Raw genomic sequence first — 16,188 nt, forward strand, 5'->3', positions numbered from 1 at the left:
TCAAATATCCCCTCCTTCTTAAATGCAGTACTAGTGTGGATGATATTTATAAAGCTTGTTACAAATTACAATCACAATTATTTGTAACATCAGGGGTAACATCAAGGCTTTAGCGAGGTGATTACCAAAACTATAGATGCAAACGAGCCCAGGCACAGTTAATCTGATTTTCATTAAGCGCCACTAAGTAAGATGCTGTGCTGGTAAGACACATGACTGGAAGCAATGGGACAAAAATAATATTTTTGTGTCTGGTTTGCTTCTCCAGTTGAGGAAAGAGGACATAATGGTCAGCTTGGTTTCCCCACAGTTACAATGGACCCAAACAGCGGATCAAAAGTATCAATACCATACCGATACCAGTAGCATATAAACTTTTCAAACCCATACGGCAGCATAGTGCACTTCTCTTCTATCCATTCCTACACTCAGTATGTTCTAAACCATTCTAGCCAATAAAGAGCTTCTGTTTGCACTCCTGTGGTTTACCTGTTTACTTCTGTTGCTTTCAACCAATATGAGCCTGCTCTCCACCTGTAGTCTTATCAAACTTTATGACAATACAGTTGAGGAGTGGAAACATTTGATGACAGCGTTTTGTCTCAGTTGGTCCTGTTTATCATTCAGTGAAGTTCAAACCGTCACTTTAGAAGAAATATCTGAAGAAGCTAACCAGGTTCACTGCACACACCAGTGAAACATACACACTAATTGCATGCTGATAATCCATGGTGTGAAGGTCAGTGTAAACGCCCATCCTGCTGTCTGGATTATCTCCAGGCCTTCTCACTTTTCACATCTCTCCTCCCTCTGAGTGGAAGTGTGTGTGTGAGCAACCTCCAGTTCTCCTCTTTTTCCTCTCATCCCTACATTTATGAAGCAGATTCATTAAGCCCTGGGATAGGCTTATATTTTCTGCTCAAGTTGAAATATTTATTCAGATTTTGCTGCCTCAGGAAAATTGTGTCTAATTGTCTTTCGTGTGCATGTAGGGGGGCGTGAGGGATACCTCTCTCTTCCTATCAGCTGACTGGGGAAAAAAAACGTCAGTGTCATTTCAATGTGCCTCTAATGTACTGTATAGCTTGAATGTAATATATACTGTATACTACAATATGTAATGCTTTCAATTTGTGACAGCTAGTGATGATGGTGATGTTTTTATCATTATGATGATAATGTAATGCAGGTTGATGTTCTTTCGTGCTGAGGGAGAAAAAAGAGAAAGATTGCTGTCTGATGCTTCACAGGTACTGTCTCTTTCATTTCTCTGTTCACATGACCTCTGTATCAAACCTGCCCTTTCGAAATAAAACCACATTCAAGCTGTTTATTTCTTTTTTACTCACCTCTGTCATTACCATGAAGGGTATAGATCTTTCTGCAGTACGGAGTCTTTATTCATTAGAGTGGTTTATAGAAGTGAATGTATTTTGAAATCATATACCTTCAACATGACTTCCTTTTCTCACACTTATGTGGAGCATAACTTTGTGTCTATTTTGATTTGTTTTTGTAATTGCAATATATGAATAATAGATGTGGCGGTATGGCAATGTGTGACATGTGTGGGGTCTTTTTTTGGGGGAAATTTGAAAATCCAAATGTATAACTAAATGTCAGTATTATAGTGATACTTAATAATTGCAGGATTAAATGTGAACCCCTGTGTTTGTAGTTTGCTCCACCATGGAGAATGCAGACTGTCATCAGCTTGGATTAACAGCTGTTATAATTAATTCTGTTTTGTCAAATTCTGTAATCATCCATAGAAACTTTTCAAACCAGTCCTGCAGCATAATCCTCTGCTGTTCATTCCCTATTCCTGTATACATGGATAATATTTGAAATGGATAAGAATCAGTGAAATCCACAGCTCTATTTTTGGGATGTTGTATGAGAGATTTTTTTTTTTTCACAAAAGGAGCATGTTATTGTGGACTGGATTGTTGGTGTCTGTTGGGTACTGCAGTAACTCATCATTAATTTGACTATGTGTTAGTGGGACAAGATGTATTTTAGGGTTAGTCTGCAAAAATCAATGTAATTTCAGTGTCACACAGCATGCAAAGCACATTCATGCAGTGTCATGTACTATGTTTTAGTGTACGTAGAGAGAGAGAGAGAGAGAGAGAGAGAAATTCCTTTTAAATAAAACATGGTCTCATTTTCCTAGTTCTGGCCATTGTTTCTATCAGTTATGAAGCAATTGTTGAGATCTGGAAATACAGTAACATCATTACAAACTACAATATCAGACAGGTTATGAAAAACAAGCAGTCAGATGACCAGCCAAACTTTATGCAGACGATGTAGTTTCTGCAGATGAAGCACTTTATTTGGAGGTCAAACTCAAATTGAGTGCACATGAAATATTTCTAATAACATTGTTCAGGAAAACTGTGAGCTACAGTAACAACAGTAAGTACAATAGAAGCAGGAAGTGGGTCTTTAAACTGATGGATGTTTACCACAGACACTTTGGATAATAACTTTACAGCTCGTCTTTGTTTTTTCTCCCCAGTGAGTTTGACTAACCCTGGGGTTTTTCTACAACCTGTCTAATTGTCTGGCTGCTCATGTTTCTTGTCTCATCAGACTCCTTTTTTACCGTGTTCCCAGATCTCAGCTATTATTTTGGTGAGAACAACACTGACAGTGGGTCTTGGGTTCTGGCAGGGTTGTGCGTTGTCACCTGTTTTGTTTGGGATTCACAAGGGCACAATGTGGGGCCTCAGGATTGCTTTTTCCAGATAATGTGGTTCTGTTGTATTCATTGACCTGTTGTTACCCCAGATGTAGTATCTCTGGGGTCTTGTTCACAAATAATGAGTGAGGGAGATCAATAGGTGGATTGGTGTGGCCTCAGCAGTAGTGTGGGTGACTGAAGGGATAGTAACGACGACAGCACCATTTAAATATGTTTTATGAAACGTTTTATGCACCTTGTAGAGGTCTGTAGAGGTCTGACCCATGATGATGTCTAGCACCTTTTACCTCTGGCCACAAGTGCTTTGACAGACTTCTAATAACATTCGCACAATAAGTTAACTGTGGTTAATAAGATGGTTATATGGGTTGCTTATACAGTAGGAATGGTCCGTTAAAATTCTTATTTCCATGCTATGGAGCTTAACTAATGACTGACAACGTCCCCTCCACATTATCCTCCACAACATCACAGCTTCCCTTCAAGATCAGACATGCTCTTTGTGGTATGATGCTGCTGTGGTTTAACTTTGTGGTTGTCTAATAGGTTAGGATTTTTATTTTTATTTTTTTTACAACTGGGGTCTTTTTTTGTAGTTTTATCTATCGTTATAATATTGTTCTCACCAAGTTAATTGCTGAGATCTGGGGACACATCAACCTCGCTAAAGATTCAACAGGTCAGGAAACAAGCAGATTTGTAAAACTTGAACTTGTAAAACTTCATTTCAGATATGTTCACTTTCAGTGTGACCTTCAAATAAAGTGCTTTAGATCATCTGGATTGTTTACAACCTATCTGATTATCTGGCTGCTCGTGTTTCCAGACCCGTTTGTTGCCATTACTGCTGTAACAGCATCATGATTGCAGTGTTGCATGCAAACTTTGCCTGTGATTCATGAAAATTGAGCTCCCTATAAGTTAATTTTAGCCTTGTCTGGGACTAATAACCCTCTGAAGAGACAGTATCATATTGTAGACAGTGATGTGGCCTTGTTCTGGATTAAATACCTTTTCCAATTATATTGTGGAGTTCTCTGAAGTAGTAAATGCAAAGTCTGTATCTGTGAAAGAAGACCATTGTTTTTCAGTAAATTACTCTGGGCCCTGCACACAATCTAATAATGTGTGTGTGTGTGTGTTTGTGTGTGTGTATGTATGTATGTGTGTGTGTGCGTGTGTGTGCTTGTGTTTGTTTGTGTGTTTCAGATCGTGGAAAGGGCAGGCAGAGACAGGCCATTTTAGGAGAACACCCATCATCCTACAGCGATAACGGCTATGGTAAGACTAAAGGCCCACTGCATGTTTCCTGCACTGGGTTCCACAAAAGAGATTCCCTGCAAGTGCCTCTCAAAATTTGAAATAGCGGCCACTGATTACTTCATCATACTTCATTCCAAAACAGACCGTTAATCAGATATACCTAAAGACCAGAAGAACAAAACAGGACATAGAAAACATCATATGTGCTGTACAATGGCGACATACAGCATGGATGTCAGTGGTGGCAGAGGGTCATTTTTGGTATTTATTCCATCTCCATCCCTATTGGTCTTAATTTTGGGTCTAGTGCTATAAGTGGTTGCAGCACTGATATTGCTCATATTTGGTTACTTGATTGTGATTAAAGGGCTACTTCTACATACTAGGCCTTATGCTTGTTTGGTGGGGGGGCTTGTTTATCTACATGTGGAAGTAATGTTCCTACTGTGGTGGTCCACCTCTCCTGAGTGAATGTAGAGGAAACAGTGAATGTATAATCAGTACTAGATACAGCATTGGAGACAAGGCTCCGTTCCTTCCTATGAAAGTTGGTCTGTGGCGCATGAAGCCAGAAAAGTTACTTCCTGCTGTAAAGAAATTACCCAGATTAATGCATACTGCACATGCTCTCTGGGCCCCTGCATCCATAGAGTGTGTGCACCAGAGACTTCTACTGGCTAACTTCGGGTTTAGCCCTCTGCTATCTTGAATGAGGAAAAAAATAATTCAATCATTCGGCTCTTCTAGACTTTCCAAATGTTATCGGACTGAATGGATCAAATTCTGAAACAAGTCATTCCCCAGGGGTTCTCAAAAAAATGTATCCACTGTTTTACAGCTGCTCCTTTTCACATAATTGTGTGTGGGGAAAAATGCTTTTTGAGCTACTGTCAGACCCGGAAGTTGTAATTACAAGGTGTAGCCACTATGTCAAATTGGCTTCACAGCCTGGTGCACTTCCTGGGGGCTTGAAATACAGCCACCATAAAACTTTTCCTGCTTTCTTCTTCTACAGCAGCCTTCCTGTGTGCCTCTGATTAATCAACAGTGCCACCTGTTGGAGAGCAATGGCAACTCCAGCACAGAAGACACTGCAGCTTGCACTAGCATGTACACATTAATTATTACACATTAAGGTGATGGTGCACGGGTCTCTGTATGGAGCATGCTGAGAGCTTAAAACACACACACAACACACTAAGGATTGTGTCATTTTTGAGCCGGATTATGCTCAATAATCGCATAAGGAACAACTTACAGCTGCTCCTAATGATCACACTCTAAGTGAAACACCGGTCACCATAAAGAGGGGGAGAAGCAATAATCGTTAAAGTACAGGGATAATAGCAAACATTTTCAGACAGTCTCAACTGGAAGGCAGTCATAGTATCATACACAACAAAAGTGACCGAAACAGTTGATGGAAAAAAGAGCAAGAAAGAGAGGTTGAAACCCTGCAAACTTTCTCTCACACTTGGCCGATCACTGCGTGAAGTGGGTGTGAATGTCAGATTGTCGGTTTCAGAAAGCTAAAGGAACTGTCAGACACAGCCTCTCCCACACCCCCTTCGTGAGGGTGTGGGAGAGGTGGATTTCTGAAGCTGCTCAGCCATCCGACAGACACTTTGATCAAGTATACTGGCAGCTTAAAACTGGTAACTGTATCTGCTGCCAGTCCCCATACCTCAGAGGTGAAACTCAACACTCTCCCACACATACACACATTCACCCATCTGTAGGTGTAGATTGCCAGTCATGTGTAATGGTCAGAGTTGCAGCAGTAGGTATACCTTCACCTGCATTTGGAAACTGATCCCTGCCGATTTCACTCTGTCTTTAATTTAAGCTGTCTCTCAATGCACACATTTGTATTACTGTACTTGCAAGAACCCTCAGTAACCTTAAATGATAGGTTTGCAAAATGTGCAAGTCGATCTTAATATAACTTACACGTCCATGTATACATTGAAAGTTACTGGTTGCTGTAAATCTTTTTGACACAAAATTCCTCTTCTGCAGCTCAACAAAGAAACAGTCCAGATAAACACTGTGTCAAAATGTGTCCATCTTCATAAAACAACACTTTCAGCATTAAACTCAGTGACATATATGGCTACATTTCCATTAACTTGCATCTTAATCACTGCAATCACAAGTGAGGTATCGCTTATTGTGAAGCAGATTTTACATCACCATACTACTTCCTGAATACTCCTCTCTATTGAACAATGAACAATAATAATAGAACAGATAGTGTTGTTACCATGACCTTCATGTCATGTACATTTGAAAGAGAAACTCAGCTCATATTGTGTCTTCCTCTGCAGGTCCACCCTGCCCCCTGCTGCCTCTGCCTGGCAACAGCAGGTATAAGCTTACCTCAGTGGATGTTCCAGACATGGTGTCCTACCCTCTGCCCCAGTCATCTTCCTCTTACTCTGGCCATGCCCCTAGCTCTGTTGCCATGGTGAGTGGCCTCCATCCATCCAAGATGAACTGCACCCGCATCTTCAACCTCTTCTGCCTGTATGGCAACATTGAAAAGGTAGGTGTGTGTGTGTGTGTGTGTGTGTGTGTGTGTGTGTGTTTGTGTGTGTGTGTGTGTGTGTGTGCAGGTCTTTGAAACGGGTGTTGCTGTCTGCTGTTTGAATGATTGGAGTGCAAAAATGTTTTATTGATGACAAAAAAAAAGATGCTTCTTTTTACTTCTAACACCTTTAGGACCCATATATCACTCAGTCCCACTCTGATGATGGATGAAATACTGAAAGCTGCCAAATCAACAAATAATGTTGCATCCCTGGCAAAGATGGAAAATCAGTAGAACTTTATTTAACCTATTAGGACATCCTCGGTCCAATATAGTTAACCTGCTATATGAACTACACCATAGAACACTGTCATTTTCATAAAAACCTCAATACAGCTCTTATTACTGTTAAATCCAGCAGGGATTTAAATGCAAATGGCTGGTAGTTTGTGTTACAATGTGCAAAAGGGCATCCCATTTCACTGATTAATGCAGATTTAAAAATACTCTCCTAAGTATTAGCAAGTATCAGCAACTTGAAACCACCTCACTAAGGGAGAGGTATTAAAGAATTTAATTTTGGTAAGAAATGTATTAATATTATACAGGTGTTATATTTAAATGTATGAGCCGAGTATGAGTGGGAGACGGGCTCTATTTATTTAATATCAACTACAGAATAACAGGGCCCGCTTTCCCCATTCATCATCAACATATCTATTGAACCATTTGTAGTTATCCACAAATGAACCAACAAGAAAATTCCAGCACATAACTCCCCCTAAAACCATGAATTGATCTTTATTTTGCCTGAATTAAACAAACAGGATATGAGGTGTTAATCAGTGAGCTTTGAGGTGTTAACAGGTGTGTGCATGTATGTCAGCAATTTGTTGACAAAGACTGTAGTGTCTGGTTTTGTCAGCACCGTCACAGCCATAAATACCAGGGACTGAAGCCACTGAGAACATTCAGCATTAACAAACCTGTTTATTAATGGTGAAAACATCTCCACTGTAATGTATTTTATTTTTATAAAACAGCTGTTAACTGGTAGTGTGTGTGGTTGTAGGTGAAGTTTATGAAGAGTGTTCCTGGTACAGCACTGGTTGAGATGGGAGATGAGTATGCTGTGGATAGAGCCATTACACACCTCAACAGCATCAAGGTGTTTGGCAAGAGACTCAACGTTTGGTGAGAAGGACATGACACACATACATCCATCACTCTGTTAGTTCTTATATCTTCGTATGGAGAGAAAAGATCGTGTAACACATCACCATTACTGAGACAAATTTCTCTCCATATCTTCCACCATGTTTGATGCTATGAAAGCTCTCAGTGCAAATATGAAAAAAAAACGTAATATTGCAAAATTCTAGATCCAAAATGTGCCAAATGATTGTTAAAGGCAGAGAAAAGCTTATTGATTATCTACTGTAACAAACTGAAGAGGCTAGTTCACAGAAACCACCACAAGTCTAGTGTATGCAAGGAGGAGCTGTGCTTTTATAGATTTGTTAATCTGTTTATTATGTTTTCAGTTAATCATTTCACCTATAAAATATAAAAAAAAATCCTACAAGTACCCAGTACAGCACAGTCCAAAACCCCAAAACATTTCATTTACTCTCTTATAAAACAGAGAAAAGCAGTAAATTCTTAACATTGGAGAAGCTGGAAGCAGAGAATGTTTTGTTTTTTTGCTTGATAAATTACTTTAACAATAACTGGTCATTTGTGTTCTTACTATCACATGTTAACATTTGGGTTCCTTGGGTTTTATAAATGAATATAGATATTGATTATCAAAATTGTTGTAGATCAATTTTATTTTGATAAGATTACATATAATTTAATCAACAAATCATTTTTGATAATGTGTGTGTTGTGTGCAGTGTGTCGAAGCAGCATGCTGTGATCCCCAGCCAGGTGTTTGAGTTAGAGGATGGCAGCAGCAGCTACAAGGACTTTGCCATGACCAGGAACAACCGCTTCAGCAGCGCTGGACAGGCCTCCAAAAACATCATCCAGCCTCCTTCTGCAGTGCTGCACTACTACAATGTTCCTCCATGCATATCACAGGACCATTTACTGAGGGTATTATATTTTTGTCTGATTAATGTCCTTTTTTTTTCTTTTTTTTTTACATGAAGTTTCAAATACAATAATGATACTTCCCTCTAAGGTGCCTATCCCCCTCCCTCTGTCTTCTTGAACTTAAACCTAGGCTTTACAGTGTTCGGTTGTCCATTGCACTCTTCACATTATGGAATAATTGCTGTTGATTTATTTGCTAATCCAGGCTTGTTCATGACATCTCTCTTAAGCAAATTTATAAGAGTCCCCAATTCTCCAAAAACGTAAGAAGTTTTAATTCTATCCATACAAAAATCTGATATGGATGGATATTTAAATTACATATATACAGTTCTTCAATGTGTGCCTCTCATCAATATCCAAAATATATAAATCACATATGTGTACATATAGAGTACTTCTATTTCTAAGTATAGCAAAGATGAACATTTTCATATATATCCAACATAGCTTTACAAATATACACATTTTTAAATAGAGAGCACAAATAACTAAATCCTAATCCCACACACTAATTATGAATTTGAGAGCATTTATTATGAAATTATGCGTACACTGGGTGGAACACACCTCCAGATCAGGCCTTCTGATGACTGTAGTTTTACATCAAAATCTTGCCTCTAGCAGCTTTACTCATCTGCTGTGTGTTTTGCAGCTGTGTACGGAGCATGACGTGCCTGGCTTCGTCAAATTCAAGATGTTTGATGCCAAACGTAAGTAGAACTGCAATGTTTGACTTTCTGTTGGTCTGGACATGTTATTCTTTTGTAGTCAGTCTGTGAAAAAGACTAACTGACATCTCTGTGTGAAGCAATGAATTATAAAGTGATATAAATGAATTTGTTCATCTCACTTCCTTCTCCTACTCTTTGTCTTTCCTTCTCTTCTGTGATTTTTTCCTCAACCATCAGCCTCCTCTAAGACCATCTCTGGCTTGTTAGAGTTTGACAGTAAGACCGAGGCTGTGGAGGTTCTTACTGTTCTCAACCACTACCAGATCAGGATACCCAGTGAGTCTGTCTGAAATACACCTGCTGTCTTGCAAGCATTCATTTACTCTCTGTCAAGATACAGCGCTACTATATTTACACATGGAAGTCAAATCTGTGTATATTCAATATACAGTACACTTTAAAATGCACTTCTTCATTCTCTTTCATAACACAGATTGACATGTCTCACTTCCTAGAAGTTTTTATTTCTTCAAAATGACAATAAACATTTTTCTCATTTGTTATCCAACACTATTTTTATAACCCCTTTGTGATCATGAGTTTTTTGTTCTGCTATGTTGCCAGTGGTACACAAGCAATTTGTTAGTTTGTTGTAAAATACATTCAATAATATAAGTAAATGTAGAAGGGAAGAGGAAAGCCAGCAGACACTTATACAACTGTCTCCTCAAGAAAACATCTGCATCTTTTCTAATGAAACAAACATGCAGAGTGTATCATCTTTCACTTTACTCACACTTATTGTGTATGAACCTCCTGGTTGGACTGGTGCACTAACTGGTGTTCCACCGGTAGGTATCAGTATGTAATGTATGTTCAGTTCATTTTGCACAGTTCAAGTGCAAGTGTTAGTTTGCTGATATGATACTTATATATTTTTCAATATTACACATAAACACATAACACATAACTGTTTATCATCTCAGATTTATAGCTTATTTCATTCACCCTTTTGAGATTTATTGAAAAAAAGAAAAGGTTGCATTAAAAGATGACTTTTGTGCACTGTGAGTGATAAATGAGTGCTGTGGCCATGCAGAGCACAACAATCTAAACTCTGTCAGGGATTTATTTCCCATCAACATTAGATTGTAGGACCAGCGTGTCAGGTTGGAGAAACAGAAGAGATGTAGATTGTCGTAGTGACTAGTGAATAAACGTTCTCTCTCCAGAGCAGTTAGTTAGTCGCTGGCCTGCAGCAGTTCCTACCTTCACTTTATGCTGCATCATAAAAGAAAACAAAACTACAATAAAGTTCAAGTTATCCTATAATATAATTCAAGTTCAGCATCACATGTTGCCAACTGGTTCTGTAATTTAAATGAAAAATGCATTTAGTATGTTTGTTGCATGGTGCATATACTGTACATACATTATTTTGAGGTTTTGGAGGGAGGATATTGCAATTTTCAGTTGAAGGGTCAAAGAAAAATATTAATGAAGCAAGGCTAAGGTCCTAATTTCTTATAAAAATAAAATATTTTATACATTTAAAGATTTAGCCCCACTCCCCAGCCCTGTCATTTATGTACCTTCCCTAAAATGACATTTTACTGCTAAAAATAAACTTGTCAAAAATATTACACTAACTACTAACAAATCTTAGTGTAAACTTCACTGGAAATGAAATAAGTGTCAATAACAACTATTAACAACAACACAAGTACAAGAAAAATATAGTTGATATGAGAAAAATAAGACAAATATAATAAAATGGAGCCTATAAAATGTATTACTATAATAAACTATACTGACCCATGATAAACATCAAATAAAGTAAGGCAAACCTGTATCATGAATGTCTGTGTAAACAGTCTAATTCATCTAGATGTATTGATTTATTTGATTTATGCTTTTTTTTTAGCTGTACTCTTTTGGCTTTTCTGTAAACTATATATATATACACTGATAAGGCCCAGCTAATGTCTCAGTCAGGCTCTAATACGAAGCATGTTTGTGTGTATGTTTTCAGATGGCTCCAACCCATACACCCTGAAACTGTGTTTCTCCACTTCATCTCACCTCTAAAAACCTGCAAAGCAGGAGAAGAGGCTGCTGAGCGTGGTGATGACTGACCTCTGACCTGAGAGAGGGAGGACCAGTACAGAGAGGCAGACAGACAAGTTGAGAAGAGAGATGAACATACAGAAAATGAAAGAGGAGAATGAAGTAAAGACAGAGAGATGGCCTTTAAAGACGACAAAGAAGGTGGACAGAAAAGTGAAGACAGTCACTGTATACAAACTGAACATCAAACATACAAACATCATCCCTCCTTCCAATCACAACTCAACAAGCTGACAGACATGTGACTATCTGAGATACTACTAATAATATTCTAATATCTAAAATCAACAAAGGAAAGTGCTTAAACACAAGTTCTTATTTAGGGTTCATTAGTCCTACATTAACTCTCTAGTCCTGGCAGCAGCGAGGTTGAAGGACAGAGGTATCGCTCCACTATGTTGTCTGTAACTTCAGCCCAGAGTGAGATATATCAAATACGGACCCGGTCATGAAGTTTGCTGTGGATATTCCTGGTCCCCAGAGGAAGACTCTTAATGATTTTGGTGACCCCTGTGATCTTTCTCCTGATGCCAGCATAAGGTTAAAAATTTCTGCCAACCAACATATTGGTCTATGACATGGTATCTGGAAAATTAATGGCAGGATTTTCATGAAATGTATTCATATTTATCAATTCCACCATCACCTGATATACAAAAGAAATATCAAACTCTAATTGGCAAATTGTCATGAAATTTACTGGACACATTCATGCTTCTCAGAAGATGACTGCTTTTCAGTTTCAGTTTTCAGTGATCTTCCCTTTAGCACTGCCCTCAGGCCAAAATAAAAACTTTGCATACATAATATCTATCAACTTTGCATACATAATATCTAATAATGTAACTGGAAAGTTGCCGTTAATGTTGCTTAATCACATAATCACATTCATGCTCCCAAGTAGATGAACCCCTTTGATTTTCATGCCTCTCAGACCTTTTCTGCAGCACCACCCTTTAAGACAAATGTTCCATTTTTAAGTCCCACAATTGGTGAGTGTCTAAAAATAGCAAAATCATCGGTGTGTTATTTATTCTGTCTTTAGAAATGTGGGATGTAATGAAATTACAGCCTCAACGGGTTATTAGCAGGGCTTTAGACTTTTGGGTTGACAGCAGTGGCACTGGATGTTATTGTTAATACAAAAGTTTCTTGACAAAGAGCAACTGTGTCTAGAAAGCCAGAGTTAACAGACTGAGAGGGTGAAGCTAATTAAAAATAATGAGCAGGGTCAGTAGTCCATGTACCACTGGTTTTAAAGTTTCATCAGCCACAAAACTAATCACACTTACCTGAGTATTTCATTATTACAGCTTCCATTATTGCCTGAATAATGGAGTGCTGTTACATATAAAATACTGTCAAGTGGTATAGTGTATCTGGTAGGGTTTGTAGACTTTACTGTGACTTCTGCTAATTTAAAATACTTTTTTTTTAATCTTATCTGTGTTTTCACTATAATATTTTGAAATATTGCTAAAGGCTGAAAACTCATGATATATCTCTGTTACTCAGTATTGTGTATATACAATGTTATCTTTTATTTTATTTGTGTGGCAGTGGGTGCAAGGTATTTATGATACCAGTATAATATTATAGAGACTGTTTGTTTTTATTGATTTTTTGCCAACTCAGTCTGTAGATTATGTCTGTAGATTATTATATTATTTCCATCTGGCTGTTACAAAGTAAGGATATTCATAACACGCCCATCAGGATGGCCACACCAAACACAATGACATATGGCACTAACTTCAGTGCTGCAGGGCTGATTTCACCAGTTTACTCCTGTTATAGACTAGCAGCCTTTTTAATTTTGAGGATGGAAAGCAAAGTATTTGGGGGACAAGAGTAGAATTACAGTGGATCTGATGATTCCTCTCTACACTCCTGCTCTCTGTGTTGTACTGTACATACCTGATGTAACGTTTGTTACTACATATAACACAGATAAATTACAACAATGCCATACAGTTATTTACTCTCCTCTAGGTTATTGTTGCGATAGTGTTTATGCTGGTGCTTGAATTATTACAAATCATTACTGTGTAGATACAGCTGGTGGACCTTTGGACAGAAAGTGAAAATCATAGTTTAAAGCAGCAAGATGTGTTCACAGTGAAGCAGTGACTTTGAGTTGGTGCATTTAGTGACACTCTAAAATCCACCATCTTGGATTCAATGAGATTCATTGTATTTTTCAAAACATCCATGTTTGATTATTGTTTGACAAATTTTAGAGGTACAAACATCCTTGAATGCAGAACCGAGGAAAGATTTCGAAATGGTCCCTTCTCAGAACAGCATTATCACATGATGAACTTAATAAAGATAAAAGGATTAGCAGTATAATGTAGTACTATATATGTATACACTCACCGGCCACTTCATGAGGTACATCTGTATAATCTAATGCAATCCAATATAACAGCTCTGCCATAAATTCTACTTTTACAAAGCTTATACATGTTCAGTTTTTGTTGATATTGTCAGAAAGGTGATAATTCTACTTTGTGTTTATTACTGAGGTTGTAGTGGGTGATGGTGTACTGGAGTGCACTATATTGAAGTGTTCCTAATATTTTGCTTCCCTCATGTATGTTAATGGGGTGGACAAAATATTAGGAACACCACTCAATGTAAGCTTCATAAAAGTGGAATTTATGACAGAGTTGTTGTATGGGATTGCATTAGATTATACAGGTGTACCTAATAAAGGTGGCCAGTGACTATATACATATGTGTGTATACATATATGTGTATGTATATGTATGTGTGTGTGTGTGTGTGTGTGTATGTATATATATATATATATATATATATATATATATATATATATACATACATAAAAGGTCAGAGTACAATCTAGAGGTGGCACTGGTGAATCAAAGGGACCTTTATTACAGACAGTTGAGGTTAATATTTTTAGGATTCGCCTTCATTAAAAATAGACTTCGCTTAACTCCAAACTCTGTATGTATCAGTTCTGTCTTTGTTGTACCCTTAGATCAGTGTCATGTCTGTGCAGAAAATGTTTACGCTCATTTCAAAGACATATATACCTATTTGCACTACGCATGGAAACTACTGGAATGATATATTAAAGGATAAGATTTTGCTTTGTCATATTAAACAGCATATTAATTTTTCTCGCCATATTTCAGTTTGATAATCTAATGCTAATACAAGACTATTTGTGGATTTTGCATAAAATATGTGAATAAATAGGCTGTCTAACATTTGGATGATGTATGGAGGCACAGAGTATAACTGGATGATTGTAACATCCTGTATTTCATAGAGGACATGCAGATTTTACTCCTCCAAGCCTTCCTTTCATTACACCAAGATTTACCACACTTTTAGAGGAAGGTATGTTCTATGTAAATAATATGTAAATGAGGAAAAGGTGCAGAAAAGTTCCACAAATTACACCTATTTAGTCTATAGTTAAATTATTGCTCATTTAGATGTTGTGCAACAGTTTGATTAAACAGACACAAAGATGGTCGTATGTCTCTAGCACTTGAATCTTACTGTATTTCTAAATAGGTTTTATTTATGCTTTTTTAAGTTTTTTATGCCTTTAAGATGGTTTGATAAATGAGGGCCATTGTTATTCTGAGTTTTTGATCCAAGAACTGACAGTATGTGACAGATCCACAGGTATCGCCATTTTGATGCTGTATAAGTTTGATGTTGTTAATATACTGTAAGGTTCATTACTGACAAAACACTTGGAAAATACATAGAAACTATTGTTCCATTGATTTAAGAATCTCTGTGGTTGTAACTCAGATTTACATGTTCAAATAAAGTCGGGTTTGAGGCTGTAAGATCAGCAACACACAGCTCACCTCAGCTGTCTCACATGAGTCTCCATTCACAGCTAAACATGGTGTGTGTTCAAAAAGATGGTTGAAAGATGCATATGCATGCAAATGCTGTTGATGCATTCAGTGACACCCAATAGCCAACATTTTGGAATCCATCAGATTCAGTGTTCAGTGTTTTCACAACATCCACGTTTGATTATTGTTTGTCAGATTTTAGGAGCAAAGCAGGAGCATCCTTGAATGCAGCACTAAGGAAAGATTTCAAAACTCATCTCTGCTCAGAACTGCATTACCAAATGATGACATAACTTCAAATAAAGATAGGAGGAGTTGCAGTATAGTATAGTACAATATAGTAGACTAGTAGTATTGTAGGAGTATAGTTTGAACTTTAATATTTTTTACACAGATTATCCCACCTTAAAAAACATTTCTGGTGTATTGCTGCTGTCTATAAGCTTAAAACTTACCTTGAAATGTTCCCATCTGTACTGTATAGATTACTGTGACAGTGCTGGTTATCCCAGTTTTAGCGTTTAATTTAAAATTAGAAGTTTAATTGTGACCTCACTGAGGTCAAACGTCAGCTCAGGTAGCAAACAACACCTGGCTCAGTCCCAACTATGGTGCTTCTAATTTAACGAGGCACTTCACCACCTCGCCACTGTAAACTCCCAGTGACATGGACTGTAGTCCAGGAGGGACAAACAGGGAATAATGCCAAAAGAAGCACAGTATTCTTTTTAGTATTGCTTCATAAGACACATTTAGTGCAGTATTGTATCATTGTATTAGGTACATTTTGGTCAATTAGGATATGTAAGACCTATACTTTTGAAGGTGCAAATTATATATATAAAGAAAAGCACAATCTTGCACTGTATTTCATTTGTAGTAACATGCTTTTCTTTTTTCACATCTGTAAATTGAATTTCATACACAAGGGAA

At 37.6% G+C, this 16,188-nt stretch overlaps 1 protein-coding gene across 2 annotated transcripts in view; it reads left to right on the plus strand.

Annotated features, from left to right (window-relative positions):
* The window catches only part of LOC122997140 (heterogeneous nuclear ribonucleoprotein L-like), a 57,222-nt gene extending 43,384 nt beyond the window's left edge, over positions 1-13,838 (plus strand). Inside the window, exons 8-15 of one of the 2 annotated variants that reach the window (XM_044373142.1) lie at positions 3,920-3,991; positions 6,301-6,340; positions 6,428-6,518; positions 7,576-7,697; positions 8,402-8,603; positions 9,259-9,316; positions 9,515-9,613; positions 11,310-13,838. In XM_044373142.1, coding sequence (XP_044229077.1) covers positions 3,920-3,991; positions 6,301-6,340; positions 6,428-6,518; positions 7,576-7,697; positions 8,402-8,603; positions 9,259-9,316; positions 9,515-9,613; positions 11,310-11,365 — 740 coding nt within the window. In that variant the 3' untranslated portion in view covers positions 11,366-13,838. Of the gene's footprint in view, positions 1-3,919; positions 3,992-6,300; positions 6,519-7,575; positions 7,698-8,401; positions 8,604-9,258; positions 9,317-9,514; positions 9,614-11,309 lie in introns of both variants that reach the window. The other variant, XM_044373141.1, reaches the window with a different exon arrangement.
* Positions 13,839-16,188: the final 2,350 nt, after the last annotated feature.

This window comes from Thunnus albacares, chromosome 14, assembly GCF_914725855.1.
Source record: "Thunnus albacares chromosome 14, fThuAlb1.1, whole genome shotgun sequence".
Classification (NCBI taxonomy): domain Eukaryota; kingdom Metazoa; phylum Chordata; class Actinopteri; order Scombriformes; family Scombridae; genus Thunnus; species Thunnus albacares.